Source organism: Dendropsophus ebraccatus, chromosome 1 (genome assembly GCF_027789765.1).
Source record: "Dendropsophus ebraccatus isolate aDenEbr1 chromosome 1, aDenEbr1.pat, whole genome shotgun sequence".
Classification (NCBI taxonomy): Eukaryota; Metazoa; Chordata; class Amphibia; order Anura; family Hylidae; genus Dendropsophus; species Dendropsophus ebraccatus.
The window spans coordinates 224226671-224245319 of record NC_091454.1 but is presented as its reverse complement, the minus strand read 5'-3'; the positions used below and the strand labels follow the sequence as shown (position 1 = coordinate 224245319).

Sequence of the window (18649 nt, the reverse complement as noted above, 5' to 3'; positions counted from 1 at the left end):
TAAGCTTATTTCTCATTGGCAATAAGCCAATTTACTTTGGCTATGAACGTAGTTAAGACCGGTGGCACTTGTTCAAGCCAGGATTGCGCTAATAATTTCCCGGCCATACACAGTATCCGGGACCGCTGGTTGGTCAGATTGGTCAGATCTAAATCTTCCACATAACCCAAGACACAAACTTAAAGGGGTATTCCAGGATATTTTGACATTTACTCTACAGATTAGTCTTGTAATAAAATTAATTTGTCTCATTAGTTTCTATTACGAATTTTGTCTCTTTCTCGCAATTTTTACATGAGTCACGTGGTCCTGTGACGTCACCGAACCGGAAGAGTGCTGACTTGCCGACTCAGCCGGCCTCTAGTTAGATATTCACTTAGCAGGCTTCAGAGCCTTACAAACGGCCCTCCCTAAGCACGGGACGTCACATGACGCCCTGTCAGTGTAATCACCTCAATCCTCCCGGCCCCCCTCCCTGTGTAATGATTGCGGACCCCTCAGCCCCGGCCCCCCTCTCTCTGTAAATCATTGCGGACCCCCCGGCCGCGTCCCCCCTCCCTGTGTAATGATTGCGCCCCCCCCCCCTCTCTGTAATGATTGCGGACCCCTCCCGGCCGCGTCCCCCATCCCTGTGTAAACATTACAGTATACAGATCACTCACCCCCTGGTGTAAGCCTGTTGCATCGCTGGACCCGATTTCGGCGCCTTTTTCAAGCAGCTATCCTCAGCTGACAGGCGCTCTGTGTGAGGCAGGAGAGATTCCTTTCCTGCTTCGTACGGAGCGCCTGTCAGCTGAGTTGTATCGGGCGATCTATAGGCGCTCTGTACGAAGCAGGAAAGGAATCTCTCCTGCCTCACACAGAGCGCCTGTCAGCTGAGGATAGCTGCTTGAGAAAGGCGCCGAAATTGGGTCCAGCGATGCAACAGGCTTACACCAGGGGGTGAGTGATCTGTATATCGTAATGTTTACACAGAGATGGGGGACGCGGCCGGGAGGGGTCCGCAATCATTACAGAGAGGGGGGCGCAATCATTACACAGGGAGGGGGGGACGCGGCCGGGGGGTCCGCAATGATTTACAGAGAGAGGGGGGCTGGGGCTGAGGGGTCCGCAATCATTACACAGGGAGGGGGGCCGGGAGGATTGAGGTGATTACACTGACAGGCCAGCTCTGGAACAGGGCGTCATGTGACGTCCCGTGCTCAGGGAGGGCCGTTTGTAAGGCTCTGAAGCCTGCTAAGTGAATATCTAACTAGAGGCCGGCTGAGTCGGCAAGTCAGCACTCTTCCGGTTCGGTGACGTCACAGGACCACGTGACTCATGTAAAAATTGCGAGAAAGAGACAAAATTCGTAATAGAAACTAATGAGACAAATTGATTATATTACAAGACTAATCTGTAGAGTAAATGTCAAAATATCCTGGAATACCCCTTTAAGGTGATTGTTCCAGTTGTATGGAGAATACTTTATGAATAGTGGAGGCAACATCCTGCTACTGTAGTATCTAGTTAATCTGGGGCATCGCCAAAACATGTACAAGATCCCTCCCTCGTCCCTCTGACATCTGGAGCACAGTGCGTCAGATTGTATCCCCACCTTTAACAGGAAGGCTGGAGTCCTATAAACACGGTGCAGAAGATATCATTGAGATATGCGATGTTGCTCACCCACCAACAACTGGGGGTCATAACCAAAAACCTCCATCCACAAATCATCCCTAGAGGGCCCAAATCGGCCTCCCATATTTCTTTTACATTTAAAGGGGGTCGTTCTAGAATTTTTTTTGTGGAGATGAAGGTATAGGATGGATATTAAACCTGAAGTGGATGTGGAGGAGCCCACAATATGTATAGGTGGGATGTTAAAGGGAATGAACCATCAGGCCCGGGCAGAAGCACTGGAGGTGGGCCGACCCACCCCCACCCCTCTATGACAAAACTCCATTAGAATCAATGGAACCATATCATAGAGAGACGGGGATTTCCTCCCACTGGGGGTGGGTCGGTCCACGTCCAGTGCTTCAGCCCGGGCCTGATGGTACATTCACTTTAACCCTTTCCCGAAGTAAGAGATCTCCCTCCCCCTCACATGCATGGTGTAACTGTAGGTACTTGAAAAAGTAAGTTCTGGGTATGGGGTATTCCTATCCCAGCCTTTGAAAACTTTTTAACTGTCCATTTTTAGATATCTGTCCCACCCTTCCAAGACCCCAAAATTGCCACTGGGCAAACCCCTAAAGAAAAACATTCTGTTCACTTTAATGTTTATCACGCTTACCCTGTGTTACAGTGAGCAGAAGGAACATCAAATTTCCTTGGGTCAGCTCATCATTATCCTCTGGTTATTAATATGATCACCTTTGCACATTTGGGAACCATTAGATCCACTGAATGTTGGGTATCTGTTTATTACTTGTTACCTCTTGTAAGAAATGGACCTTATGAATTGAATATCTTATAGTCAGCCTTATTGGGCATATTTTATAAGGTATCTATTTATTAGAATCAAGATGGAGGACTACAGACGTAGCCAGGGTTAACCTGACCTCTAACGTAACAATTGCATCAGGGAGCTTTGTTAAGTCAATCTGTTGAGTAAGGGCCCTATTCCACGGGACGAATATTGTTCAGATTATCGTTAAATCATTCAAATCTAAACGATAATCGTTCGGTAGAATAGCAGTTAACGATTAGCGACCGTACGAGAAATCATTGATCGCTTAATAAGACCTGGACCTATTTTTATTGTTGCTCGTTCGCATTGAATAAGAGATCATTCGGTCGTTCGCATTAGATACGAACGCAATAGCGAAGAAAAAAACGATCGCAAATACGATCATAAGTAACGATCATTGTTCCATGGAAATGAGTGAACGATTTCAGGTCTTTTGCAATAGTGGTCGTTTGAGATTGTTTATCGTTAACGATTATGCGAACGATAATCGTACCGTGGAATAGGGCCCTTAAACGCGTCATTGGGATCAAGTTGACACAGGCTACATCTGTATATATGTATGTGTATTGTTACATATCTGGAGTCCATGCAGGCTAAATACCCCTTGTATGCCCAGATTCTCGCATGAGATAGTCACTTGGTATCACAGGTAGAGTGTTTACAGATGCAAGATAACACTGTGATACCAACTGGCTAATTGTCTCTGTGGTGATCAAAGGGTTCTAGGACAAGGAAGCAGAGACGGGAAGTCTGTGAGAATAAGTCCAAACAAAGGATGGGTACTTAAAGCGGGTCAAACATGGCTTAGGGAAGGAAGAGAGGAGGAGGGAACAGGACAGGAAGGGGAAGAATGTCACAGTGAAAGGAGTGACCAGACCTGGAAGGAGATGGAGACCTGTGTGATCACAAGCCCATAGTATGGTAACTATGCCTGAAATTTCTGTTCTTGGAATCGGTGAAATATTTTAGTTTTCTATAAGGTGATGGTTATTCCTTATTGGTTATATTGCATTTGTATTTATTTATTTATTGTTTTGGATTTATTATCTATTTCTGCTATTTTATATGTTTATACAACTCTCATAACAAATATAAAGGCAAAATTCCACTCTGACAATATGTGATTTACATTACACTCGCTCTTGTATTTCATTTACTGGCCCAACCTCGAATCTAGACCCAGTAAGAGGGTGGTGTGTATATATACGTATTATCTATACTCTAGATACATATTTATATGTACATAATCATTCTTACACTCTGATCTATATAGTGACTATTTTATAGTGATAACTATTCTCCATAATATAAGTATCAGATACAGATGATCCCTTCTTACCTGTCCTCAGGTTATATATGTGATATATTCCCCATAATATAAGTATCATATACAAATGATCCCTTCTTACCTGTCCTCAGGTTATATATATGTGATATATTCTCCATAATATAAGTATCAGATACAGATGATCCCTTCTTACCTGTCCTCAGGTTATATATGTGATATATTCTCCATAATATAAGTATCAGATACAGATGATTCCTTCTTACCTGTCCTCAGGTTATATATGTGATATATTCCCCATAATATAAGTATCAGATACAGATGATCCCTTCTTACCTGTCCTCAGGTTATATATGTGATATATTCTCCATAATATAAGTATCAGATACAGATGATCCCTTCTTACCTGTCCTCAGGTTATATATGTGATATATTCTCCATAATATAAGTATCAGATACAGATGATCCCTCCTTATCTGTCCTCAGGTTATATATGTGATATATTCTCCATAATATAAGTATCAGATACAGATGATCCCTTCTTACCTGTCCTCAGGTTATATATGTGATATATTCTCCATAATATAAGTATCAGATACAGATGATTCCTTCTTACCTGTCCTCAGGTTATATATATGATATATTCTCCATAATATAAGTATCAGATACAGATGATCCCTTCTTACCTGTCCTCAGGTTATATATGTGATATATTCTCCATAATATAAGTATCAGATACAAAGTATCCCTTCTTACCTGTAATCAGGTTATATATGTGATATATTCTCCATAATATAAGTATCAGATACAGATGATCCCTTCTTACCTGTCCTCAGGTTATATATATGTGATATATTCTCCATAATATAAGTATCAGATACAGATGATTCCTTCTTACCTGTCCTCAGGTTATATATGTGATATATTCCCCATAATATAAGTATCAGATACAGATGATCCCTTCTTACCTGTCCTCAGGTTATATATGTGATATATTCTCCATAATATAAGTATCAGATACAGATGATCCCTTCTTACCTGTCCTCAGGTTATATATGTGATATATTCTCCATAATATAAGTATCAGATACAGATGATCCCTTCTTACCTGTCCTCAGGTTATATATGTGATATATTCTCCATAATATAAGTATCAGATACAGATGATCCCTTCTTACCTGTAATCAGGTTATATATGTGATATATTCTCCATATTATAAGTATCAGATACAGATGATCCCTTCTTACCTGTCCTCAGGTTATATATGTGATATATTCTCCATAATATAAGTATCAGATACAGATGATCCCTTCTTACCTGTCCTCAGGTTATATATGTGATATATTCTCCATAATATAAGTATCAGATACAGATGATCCCTTCTTACCTGTCCTCAGGTCATGCTGGAGTTCCTCCCGGACTTTCTTCTCCCCTATCTCCTCTAGAACAGCCAGGGTCACCTCAGCCCCATAGGAGTAGTTATAGTAGTCGTTGATCAGACCAGCCACATGTTCTGGATCTTTCCCAAGCAGCTCGTCCTTTGGAATCTTTTTATATTCTTCTCTTACTTCCCAGACACTCAGTTTTTCTATGAATCTCTGTAAACCCTTCTCCTCCAGCTTCTTCAGAGCCGTCACCAGGACCTCCTGTAATGTCAGCCCCATCACTATAGTATAGAGAGTTGGTCCCTATAATGTGACTTCCCTTGTGAAATTATTTTATTTTTTCCTGGAAGAGAAGAAGCATTTTATTTACAGAAGTCATTGTTCTCTATCAGTTGGTTGAGTTTAAAAAGAACCTAACAGGATGTTTTCAATACATAATGCGGACATAGGTGTTTAGTGACATGGTAAGCAAATGTCAACATAAACCTATGAAACAGGAGTTAGCTTCACAGCAAAATAGTACTATCTGTACCTACATCACTTACAGGGAGACAGTACTATCTGTACCTACATCACTTACAGGGAGAGACTGGGAGGCAGTACTACCTGTACCCACATTACCTTCTGTAGTGTAAAAAATATTTGTGTAAGGGTAAAACATGTTATTTGTATTCTGTCACTGTCTACGATTACAGTGTTACTGTTACTGATTACACAGTGTTAGTTTTCTTTTTTTTTTTTTTTTACTTTTTCTTTAAAAAAAAAAATTAATGTTTGTTTAAATTGCTTTATTCCCACCCCTATAACTAGAGATGAACAAACTTTTCCAAAGTTCAGTTGGTTCCTGAATTTTTTGGAGTAAAATTCAGGTTGGAACCAAGCTTTAAATGAGCTGCATTAAAACAGCTATACCATCCCAGCTACAGGAGTGGGAATATTGGGGCTCTACTGCAACAACCACCTACAAAACGCTCGTTTTTTAGTTAAAAAATCTTGACTTTGTCTTGTTCCAGGCATTGAAAAACACTTTCTTAAGTCTTAAGTCAGTAGAAGCATTTTCTTAAGTCTTTTACAGAATCCCCAAAAAAGTGAGCCACAAAGAAAAATATTTGCGCACATAAAAAACAATTTTTAACCAGAAAAAAATCAAGTCAAGTAGGATTTGGTTAAATAGACTGGCAACCCCAGCTGCAAAATTAAGATCCATGAGGTGTTAAAAGGAACAGAAAAAGGCTCAGATTCAAGGTGGCTTTACTTCTATTTACTGATCTAAAAAGTGGCAAAGTTTTCTGATCAAGTTAGAGAAGAATTTGCCACTTTAGGCCCCATTCACACGTCCGTGTCAGTTTTTACTGTCAGGAAATCCTGATCAGGAGACCTCAAATGTCATCAGGAAAGTATCAGGATTTCCTAACAGTAATCCGTTTTTATCATCAGGAAAAACCTTCAGGATTTTCTGATGAGAAAAAAAAGTGTTCTCAATATGGTCTAGTATGCCAACATACACTCACCGGCCACTTTATTAGGAACACCTGTCCAACTGCACTTTACCACTTAATTTCTAATCAGCCAATCACATGGCGGCAACTCAGTGCATTTAGGCATGTAGACATGGTCAAGACAATCTCCTGCAGTTCAAACCGAGCATCAGTATGGGGAAGAAAGGTGATTTGAGTGCTTTTGAATGTGGCATGGTTGTTGGTGCTAGAAGGGCTGGTCTGAGTATTTCAGAAACTGCTGATCTACTGGGATTTTCATGCACAACCATCTCTAGGGTTTACAGAGAATGGTCCGAAAAAGAAAAACCATCCAGTGAGCGGCAGTTCTGTGGGCGGAAATGCCTTGTTGATGCCAGAGGTCAGAGGAGAATGGGCAGACTGGTTCGAGCTGATAGAAAGGCAACAGTGACTCAAATAGCCAACGGTTACAACCAAGGTAGGCAGAAGAGCATCTCTGAACGCACAGTACACAGTATGGGCTACAGCAGCAGAAGACCACACCGGGGGCCACTCCGCTCAGCTAAGAACAGGAAACTGAGGCTACAATTTGCACAAGCTCATCGAAATTGGACAGTAGAAGATTGGAAAAACGTTGCCTGATCTGATGAGTCTCGATTTCTGCTGCGACATTCGGATAGTAGGGTCAGAATTTGGCGTCAACAACATGAAAGCATGGATCCATCCTGCCTTGTATCAACGGTTCAGGCTGGTGGTGTCATGGTGTGGGGAATATTTTCTTGGCACTCTTTGGGCCCCTTGGTACCAATTGAGCATCGTTGCAATGCCACAGCCTACCTGAGTATTGTTGCTGACCATGTCCATCCCTTTATGACCACAATGTACCCAACATCTGATGGCTACTTTCAGCAGGATAATGCGCCATGTCATAAAGCTAGAATCATCTCAGACTGGTTTCTTGAACATGACAATGAGTTCACTGTACTCAAATGGCCTCCACAGTCACCAGATCTCAGTCCAATAGAGCATCTTTGGGATGTGGTGGAACGGGAGATTGGCATCATGGATGTGCAGCCAACAAATCTGCGGAAACTGTGTGATACCATCATGTCAATATGGACCAAAATCTCAGAGGAATGATTCCAGCACCTTGTTGAATCTATGCCACCAAGAATTGAGGCAGTTTTGAAGGCAAAAGGGGGTCCAACCCGTTACTAGCATGGTGTACCTAATAAAGTGGCCGGTGAGTGTACATCACACGTACCCACACAACTACAACTCCCATCATGGACTGTCAGTGGGACATGATGGGAGGAGTAGTTCTGCAACCTGAATGGCCACAGGTTGCAGAAGTACAACTCCCATCATGGACTTGTCGGCATGACACGATTGTAGTAGTAGTTTTAGGGGGATAGTAGTTTAGGTCCTCTTCTTCTTGCTTGTCGGGAGTAGGCCGCCGGTTGCTGGTGGCGCTGAGGCGGTTCGCCAATGTCCAGGAGTGGGTTGTGCGTGCGGTGGGCCATGTGGTTTGGGGGGGGGGGGGGGTACGGGCGGCCGGCAATGTGTTCCGGCGGGGGAGAGGGGGGGGAAAGCGGGCAGTGGGCGATGAGGCCCTCCGGGGGAGGGGGGGTGCGGGCGGCAGGCGTTGATGTGCAGGGGAGTGGCGGGTGGCGGTACGGCACCACCCGGAAACCAGGGCAGACCAGGAGCAGCGCAGCCGAGGGAGTCGGGTGCAGGCCCGTGAGTTCGGGGGTAGAGGGTTACAGGTGGGGGGGGGTGTAGACAGTCCGGAATCTGGGAGCTTTCCTGACATTCCGGGGCTCGGGCGCTCCCATAGACTCCTATGGGGGCGTCAGGGCCGGAATTCCGGACGAAAATAGGACCGGTTCTAAAAAATCCGATTCTATTTTTCGGAACAGACACCCTTCCGGAAAAATCCGGAAGGGTGTCCGTGCCTAATGAAAGTCTATGGGTCCGGTTTTTCCTGACGTGTGAAAGGGGCCTTACTGACACTTGGCTTAGTTGTCACAAAAATTTAGGTGTGAATCCAATTGAATCAGGGTCTATGGCTGTTGAGACATCTATAAAGACACTAGTTTAATGTACTAAGCAAATGCAGTGTGCAATCCATAACATGTATGGCTTGTTGTGTTTTCCATCTCTCCCCTGATGGGGGGTATGGGAGCGACCTTCCCATCCCATGTGAACGCAATGAAAATGCAGCAAGATAACATGCCTTTCAGCTATAGATTTGTGCTGCTACTCACTTTTGAAGTTTTTATATCCCAGTTAGAGAAAATCAGAAAAACAGCAGAAGAAAGAAAGTCCGATCTCTTCAGCTACTTAAAATGTTTGTAAATCTTTAAAAGCAACAACCGACATGTTTCGAACCTAACCGGTACTTAGACATGGTTTTTGGGTCTGCATATATCTGGGGAAAACATCCACCTGTTTGGTTGTGAAGGAATGAATTTAACCCTGGTGTAGCATCTCTGTAGAGGCGATATATAAGTGATGCTAGAACCAGTAGTGTCTGAACGAACGAAATGCGTCGGTTGTTGCTTTTATAGATTTACAATAAATTATGAAAGAATTTTAACCCCTAAATGACCAACGACGTACGGAAATGCCCTGGAAGTCTGTGCCCAGACAACCCTGGGCGTACCGGTACGTCCTTTCCTATGAAGCGCACTCTGGACCGAAGCACGCTTCATAGGAGGTGGGGGCCGGCTGCAGTCAGCAGCCCGACCCTCACCATTAATGACAGGCTGCAGCGATCGCATTGCAGCGTGTCATTAACCCCTTAAGTGCAGCGTTTAAGCGTAAGTGACAGTCCCCTGTCACTTAACGATCGGCACTCTGAGGATTAAGTCTGCCAAAGGAAGACTTTATCAGCAGAGCGCCTATCACACTGATCAATAGTCCCCCAAGGGGACTTAAAATGTGTGTTAAAAAAAACTCTCCCCAAAAAAGTTTAAAAGTTTAAATCCCCCCCCTTTCCCATTATATAATTAAAACATAAAATAAAACATATAAATAAAATAAAACATATAAATAAAAATAAATAAACATATAATATACCGTAGCGTGCGTAATTGTCCGATCTATTAAAATATAACAAGCGTCATCACTAATGGCGAACGATGTAGACGAAAAGAGTGAAAAAAGTGCCAGAATTATTTTTTTGTTACATTATATATAAAAAAAATAATAAAAAGTGATCAAAACGTCTGATCTTTACAAATATGGTATTAATAAAAACTAGAGATCATGGCGGAAAAAATGACACCCCATACAGCCTCATAGGTGAAAAACTAAAACTGTTATAAGCGTCACAATAGGCCCATTTTATTAATAATTAACCCCTTCCCGCACGAGGACGTAACTGTACGTCCTCGCGCAAGTGGGGGAGATAAGAGCGGGGAACCTCCGTGGGAACCACCGTGGTCCCAGGTGCCGCTTGTAGCCCGGGGCCGCGGCTATTAGCGGGCACGGTCCGATCGCTGTGCCCGCTAATTAAGTAATCAGATGCAGCTGTCAAAGTTGACAGCTGCATCCGATTATTTACTGCAGCCGATCCCTGGTGGTCTAGTGGCGGACAACGTCCCGGGGGGGGGCGATCCCCGTGTCCTTACCCGGCCGGGGTTTGCGCTGTAATGGCACTAATCCCACCTCGGCACTTGGTTGTTTTCGGCTGCAGCAGCCAAAAGCAATCGAGTGCCGATCTCATTGATTTATACTGTATAACTATACAGCAAAGATCTCAATGAGAGATCAGAGTGCTTATACTAGAAGTCCCCCAGGGGGAATAACCCTAACCTCAGGGGGGGGGAAATAACCCTAACCCCAGGGGGGCTTCTAGTATAAGTGTAAAAAAAGAAAAAGTGTTGTTGTCAATAAAAAGCCCCCTCCCCTAATAAAAGTTTGAATCACCCCCCTTTCCCCATGTAATAAATAAAAAGAAATAAATAAACATGTTTGGTATCGCCGCGTGCGTATTCGCCCGAACTATTAATTTATCATATTCCTGATCTCGCACGGTAAACGGACTAAGCGGTAAAAAAATCCCAAAGTCCAGAAAAATTGTAATAAAAAGCGATCAAAAAGTCGCATATGCGCAATCAAGGTACCGATAAAAAGAACACGCATGGCGCCAAAAATGACACCTCACACAGACCCATAGATCAAAGGATAAAAGCGCTATAAGCCTGGGAGTGGAGCGGTTTTAAGGAACGTATATTTTGTTAACAATGGTTTGAATATTTTACATGCCATCAGATACAATATAAGTTATACATGTTACATATCGTTGTAATCGTAACGACTTGAGGAACATGCACAACAAGTCAGTTTTACCCCAGGGCAAACGGCGTAAAAACAAATACTCGCCAAAATTAAAATAAAACTTTTTTTTTTATTTCACCACACATTTAATTTTTTTCTGGTTTCGCAGTGTACTTTATGCAAAAATTAAGCCTGTCATTGCAAAGTACAATTAAAGGTGCAAAAAGAAAGGCTAATGTGGGTCTGTAGGTGTAAAAATGCAAGTGCTATGGCCTTTTAAGCATGGAGAAAAAAAAAACAAAAAATGTAAAAATGAAAATTAGCCCGGTCATGAAGGGGTTAATTTAAAAAAAAAAAAAAAAAGGATTTCATAAAAAAAAAAAAATAACAAAATATGTGTAAACCTGCATGTGGTTGTGTTCGGGCTGACCTATACAATTATGGTATTATGTCGCTGTTACCATATAGCACATTACGTAGACACAGGAACCCCCCAAAAGTTACCATATCACATTTGTCTTTACAATTTCACCACCTTATATCTTCATAAATAATATTTTTGGGGGTTCCATCATACATGCTTTGGTAGAAAGAAAGACACCATTACAAAGTACAACTACTCCTGTAAAAAACAAGCCCTCACAAGGCCCTGTAGATAGAAAAAGGAAAATGCTAGAGCTTTAAGAAGGGGAGGAGGAAAAAACGAAAACACAAAAACTAAAATTTGTGCGGTCCACTGGGTCATTTTGGGCCTGGTCCTCAAAGTGTTAATTTGCTGAAGGAATATTCTACGAATAATCCAGCATCCAGGGATTCATGTAATATAATAACCCCAAGAAGAGTCATCGCCTGGAAAAACAGGACACTAATAGTATTCTTACTTGGCACAAACGCCAGGGATTTAACCCCACAGCTATCGCTAACAATAGCCTTTGGGCACAGGGCCGTCTTAACAGCATAATGGGCCCCTGGGCAGAGGTGCGATTTGGCCCCCAGCCCCCCTGGCCGCCACCATCAAAACCCCCCCATCTATGCAACCCCGCCCCTAGCCAGTACAATTACGTACAATAAAAAATACAAATTATTGTTAACATAAACTTTAATTCACAAAACAGTCTCTCAGCAGCGCAGCACACATAGCATACCCCAGCACACATAGCATACCCCAGCACACATACCCCATTACACATAGCATACCCCAGCACACATAGCATACCCCAGCACACATACCCCATTACACATAGCATACCCCAGCACACATAGCATACCCCAGCACACATACCCCATTACACATAGCATACCCCAGCACACATAGCATACCCCAGCACACATACCCCATTACACATAGCATAGCACAGCACACATAGCATACCCCAGCACACATAGCATACCCCAGCACACATACCCCAGCACACATACCCCATTACACATAGCATAGCACAGCACACATACCCCAGCACACACAGCATAGCACAGCACACATAGCATACCCCAGCACACATAGCATACCCCAGCACACATACCCCAGCACACACAGCATAGCACAGCACACATAGCATACCCCAGCACACATAGCATACCCCAGCACACATACCCCAGTACACATACCCCAGCACACATACCCCATTACACATAGCATAGCACAGCACACATACCCCAGCACACATAGCATGGCACAGCACACATAGCACAGCACACATACCCCATTACACATATCATACCCCAGCGCACATACCCCATTACACACAGCACAGCACACATACCCCATGACACACAGCACACATACCCCATTACACACAGCACACATACCCCATTACACACAGCACAGCACACATACCCCATGACACACAGCACACATACCCCATTACACACAGCACACATACCCCATTACACACAGCACACAAAGCCCATTACACACAGCACACAAAGCCCATTACACACAACACACATACCCCATTACACACAGCACACATACCCCATTACACACAGCACACATACCCCATTACACACAGCACACATACCCCATTACACACAGCACACATACCCCATTACACACAGCACACATACCCCATTACACACAGCACACATAGCACAGCACACATACTCCATTACACACAGCACACAAAGCCCATTACACACAGCACACATACCCCATTACACACAGCACACATACCCCATTACACACAGCACACATAGCACAGCACACATACTCCATTACACACAGCACACATACCCCATTACACACAGCACACATAGCACAGCACACATACTCCATTACACACAGCACACATACCCCATTACACACAGCACACACTGTGGGGGGGGGGGGGGTAGTGCAGGCCACTCTACTGCCCGGGTGGGGGAGAGCAGACTCCAGCAGCTGTGCACGTGCACTGCACAGGTCCTGTGTGCCGGGGCTAGGAGGTCGGGAGGTGGCTGTGAGGCCACCAAACTCCAGCTGCTCACTTAGGCACCGAGGAAATTGCAGAGTGTGCGTGCGTACCTCAATGTAGCCAGCCGCAGCCTGCTTGCTTTAATTGATTAGGGGACGTTTGGATGCAGAGATCTTTATAAGCAGCCCCAGGCCCCTGTTTAAAAAACCTTGCCTGGCAGGGAGCAGCGGCCGCAGCTGGCCCCTCTCCTCCTCGTGGCCCCGGCTGCACATGCGATAGGTCTGACACTGGGGCAGGGGCCCCCTAGGATGCAAGGGCCCCCGGGCAGCTGCCTACCATGCCCAATGGGTAAGACGGCCCTGTTTGGGCATGGGTTGCACAGTGCACTTTTGAAAGCCATTAACCCCTTCCCCCATGTGGCTGCAGCAGGCTGTGTGGGTATTTTCTGTGGCTGCAGTAGGCTGTATGTGTGTGTGTTCTGTGGCTGCAGCAGGCTGTGTGTGTGTGTCTGTGTGTGCTATGGCTGCAGCAGGCTGTGTGTGTTTGTGTGTGTGCGCGGGCTATGGCTGCAGCAGGCTGTGTGGGTATGTTCTGTGGCTGCAGTAGGCTGTATGTGTGTGTGTTCTGTGGCTGCAGCAGGCTGTGTGTGTGTGTGTGTATGTGTATATGTGTGTCTGTGTGTGCTATTGCTGCAGCAGGCTGTGTGTGTGTGTCTGTGTGTGCTATGGCTGTGTGTGTGTCTGTGTGTGCTATGGCTGTGTTTGTGTGTCCGCTATGGCTGCAGCAGGCTGTGTGTGTAAGTGTGCGCTATGGCTGTGTGCAGGGCCGGTTTTAGGCTAAGTGAGGCCCTGGGCAAAATTAAAAGTGGGGCCCCAATTAAATGTACCATGTTTGCTGTAGATTGGATGCAGTGTTTCGTCATTCATTTACACAGCATAGTTCGCAGCGTGAAATCTGTAGCGTAAAATCTGCAGCAAACATAGTACAAGTAAATGTCCCCTTAAGGGTGCGTTCACATGTAACAAGTTAGCAGCGGATCTTATGCTGCAAGTTTCTCCGCAGCGATACTCTGTATCATTATAAACTCTGGCCCTGCATTCTGAAAACCTGCTGCAGGCATGTAGTGACTGCCATGTTTAACTAATTAGCTGCAGGTAAAAATAGAGAGCAACTGCTTACCTGCCCGCACTCCCTCGTCACTCTCCTCCAGGAGTCTGCTGTGTCCTGTGGCAGGCTGTGATTGGCTGAGCGGCCATCAGTGAGCAGTGACCCGGAGACTCAGGCAGGAGCTTGGGCAGGTAAGCATGAGCAGGTAAGCATGAGCTGGTTATTTTTACTAGCAGCTAATTAGTTAAAAATAGCCGTCACTACATTCTCACAGCGGAATGAAAATCTGTAAGAATCCAGGGCCACTGACTATAATGATACTGAGTATAGCAGCGGATTTGCCGACAAATTTGCAGCATGAAATCCCCTGCAAACTCGCTACATGTGAACGCACCCTAATAGCTGGGTTCACACTACGTATATTTCAGTCAGTATTGTGGTCCTCATATTGCAACCAAAACCAGGAGTGGATTAAAAACACAGAGGCTATGTTCACACAATGTTGAAATTGAGTGGATGGCCGCCATTTAATGGCAAATATTTGCTGTTATTTTAAAACAACGGCTGTTATATTGAAATAATGGCCGTTATTTGCTGTTATATGGCGGCCATCCACTCAATTTCAACATTGTGTGAACAGAGCCTTTCTGTGTTTTTAATCCACTCCTGGTTTTGGTTGCAATATGAGGACCTGACATGAGGACCAAATACTGCCTGAAATATACGTAGTGTGAACCCAGTAATCACTGCTGTTTTTACGCAAGAAAATCGCAGATCCGCCCCTGTGATTTTAGATGCAGAAAAATCGCATGAATTGACCTGCGTATTATGTGCGTAATTTACGCTGCGTTTTTTACATATACATAATACGCAGGTCAATTCATGTGATTTTTCTGCATCTGAAATCGCAGGGGCGGATCTATGATTTTCTTGCGTTTTTTTTGTGTAAAATCAGCAGCAATACGGTACGTGTGAAGCTACCCTAAAGGAGTTTTGCAGGACCTTTCTTCTCTGTTTGATCAGGTAGTGATGCTACTGCACACCAGCTGCCACCGCACCCCTCCACCACCTGGCAGGCACTGTACACATGTCCTATAAGGCCATATGCATGGTACCTGCTAGAGATGAGTGAAGCAGATTTGTTTTACTTCATACGAAGCAAAACCTATCTGCTTTGCTCCTCTCTAGTACCTGCATTAGATGGTTTGCTTGGCAGCTGTGCCACATGGCGTGCAGCAGTTTCTCTACACACCCAATGCCAAATTGGGCAGAAAAGAGCTGCGCTGTTAAACCTCTGACATGTCGGGGAGAGACCTGCTGAAATTGTCAGTTATAAGTGGGTGAAGCACACGGTAGTGCACTTCACTCCCTGGCTGATTCATTCACTCCACAGACTAGAAATCAGACCTTGCAGCCGGCCTGGGAGTGGCGAACACTACTGCGCACATCACCCGCTTATAACTGGTGATCCTTATAGGTCTCTGAATGGTCACGAGTTAAGACAAATGGCAGCACCTCTTTAATACCTCAATATAGTATAAATATAATACAATATACCTTATACAGTATATATATATACTGTGTATATATATATATATATATATATATATATATATATATATATATAGAGCCACTTCTTATAATACTTATGTATTGAGGCACTTTATATTTACTCCATATTGAGGTATTACTAGCCAGATGCACTCTACATTGTATTATATCCACTACACATTGTGATGTTTACTCGTACAATAGAACACACACATATACAGGCTATGTTCACACAATGTATATTTTGTATAAATCACGCCCGTTGTTGCAATTTGCAACAACGGCCGTGATTTATAGAAAACAAATGTTCTATTGAAATGAATGGATTCCCGGCCAGATCGTAAACACATAGCACATAAATACATACACATAGTATACGCTCCAGCTGGGATTCCATCCGGCTGCACAAAAAAACAACACAGAACATGTCAGTTCACACAATGGAGCATGCAGCTCCAGCCGCTCGCTCCATTGTGTGCAGCGGTCAATTGGGATGCGGGCGCCCACATCCGAATTCAACGAAGTACTGGCCAGAATGATCTTTAGTAACACCAGCCATTCCGGTGACCCAGCCAGGTCACAGAACGTCTGGTGTTATACGTAGTTGTAAACCTGGCCTCACACATTCTCACACATATTCAAACACACATTATTATGCATAAACATCCAGTACACACAGACAGACACACCATTGAATATGTCTTATAAAACAGTAAACCCCCAAACACATTATATAACAGTAGACCCCCCAAACACATTATTTAACCATACACACACACACCCCATACACATTATATAGTATCCACATATACAACCTCACACATACCTAAACACACATTATGTATATGTAAACCTCCAGTACACACACATGCACACCTACACATTGACTATACATGATATAAGAATACATACACCCCATACACATTATATTACAGTACACCCCCCCATACACATATTACAGTACAAGCCCCCCCCCCCCACACACATTATATAACTGTACACACATACACTATATACATATACTTACACTAGGAGCTGGAAGTAAATAAGCTGATGACAGGGCAGGACTGGGAGCCTCATGCTGCTGCTGCTGCTGCCTGGTGACTTCCTCCTTTTCCCTCTTGTCCCGACTGCTGAGCAGTGTAACATTACACCGGCTGCAGCAGGACAGGACCCTCCATGTACAGGACCTCGAGGGGGAGGGGGTCGGCTTCAGCAGCAGCAGGACAGGAGACCCTTCACGTACAGGACCTTGAGGGGGGTGGAGGAGGGTGGGTGTCGGCTCCAGCAGCAGCAGCTCGGTCTGTGCTGAGAGCAGAGCTTTCTCTGCCTTGGAGCAGGCTGCTGCCGTATATTCTTTCATCTGAGGTACAGGAACCACGGCAGCAGCAGAGGGGCCCCTGGGGGATGGGGGCCCTGGGCATTTGCCCTCTTTGCCCCCCCCTAACGCCGGCCCTGGCTGTGTGTGTGTGTGTGTGTGTGTGTGTATGTGTGTGTATGTGTGTGCGCGCGCTGTGGCTGCAGGAGGCTGTGTGTGTGCTATGGCTGCAGCAGGCTGTGTGTGTGTGTGTGTGTGTGTGTGCGCTATGGCTGCAGCAGGCTGTGTGTAATCTGTGGCTGCAGCAGGCTGTGTGTGTGTGCTATGGCTGCAGCAGGCTGTGTGTAATCTGTGGCTGCAGCAGGCTGTGTGTGTGTGCTTTGGCTGCAGCAGGCTGCGTGTGTGTTCTGTGACTGCAGCAAGCAAGCTGTGTGTATATGTTCTGTGGCTGCAGCAGGCTGCGTGTGTGTTCTGTGGCTGAAGCAGGCTGTGTTTGTGTGTGTTCTGTGGCTGCAGCAGGCTGTGTGTGTGTTCTGTGGCTTCATTAGGCTGTGTGTGTGTGCACGCGCGCTATGGCAGCATCAGGCTGTGTGTGTGTTTGTGTGAGAGAGATATGGCTGCAGTAGGCTGTGTGCGTGTGTTTGTGTGAGAGAGATATGGCTGCAGTAGGCTGTGTGTGTGTGTTTGTGTGAGAGAGATATGGCTGCAGTAGGCTGTGTGTTTGTGTGAGAGAGATATGGCTGCAGTAGGCTGTGTGTGTTTGTGTGAGAGAGATATGGCTGCAGTAGGCTGTGTGTGTCTTCTGTGGCTGCAATAGTTTGTGTGTGTGTGTGCGAGCGGGCTATGGCTACAGCATGCTTTGTATGTGTGTGCGCTATGGCTTACGGCTGGGAGATAATGGCCTAAATCAATATCACGGTTGATCAGACATGTAGCCGCAGTAACGATAACTGAATGATAATTATCTCAGCACTCTATTGGTACAGTCTGCTGGAGGCACGCTTTACCAATCGCCAAGTTAGGCAACCAGGCCTCGGGCTGCAATGACATAGGATTGGCTGATACACTGTACCACCAATGATGGGCAGAGGTGTCATTTAAATGCTGCTGTCAGTTTTGAAAGCAGCATCTAAATGGTTAAAAGGGTATACTCACTGGGTCACAGGAGGATGGTAGGATAGTGCAGTACAGTTATACAACTACACGTTCAAGTAAAGGAAGGGGTTAAATCAGGACCATCCGATCGTAGCATAGGACAGGCATGGGGAAACTCCCGCCCTTCAGCTGTTGCAAAACTGAAATTCTGATCATGTCTGGACAGGCAAAGCGTGTGCTAAACCTAATAACCGTGCATATAACTTACTGATATACAGACTGGAGATTATACGAGGTCCTCTGTGCGGCTGTAGCATT

At 44.8% G+C, this 18649-nt stretch overlaps 1 protein-coding gene across 6 annotated transcripts in view; it reads right to left on the bottom strand.

Annotated features, from left to right (window-relative positions):
* The window catches only part of LOC138770541 (uncharacterized), a 139814-nt gene that overhangs the window by 95791 nt on the left and 25374 nt on the right, over positions 1-18649 (bottom strand). For all 6 annotated transcript variants that reach the window (XM_069949657.1, XM_069949655.1, XM_069949642.1 and 3 more), the window contains one exon: positions 5129-5469. In XM_069949657.1, the coding sequence (XP_069805758.1) occupies positions 5129-5405 (277 nt within the window). In that variant the 5' untranslated portion in view covers positions 5406-5469. The remainder of the gene's footprint in view (positions 1-5128; positions 5470-18649) is intronic.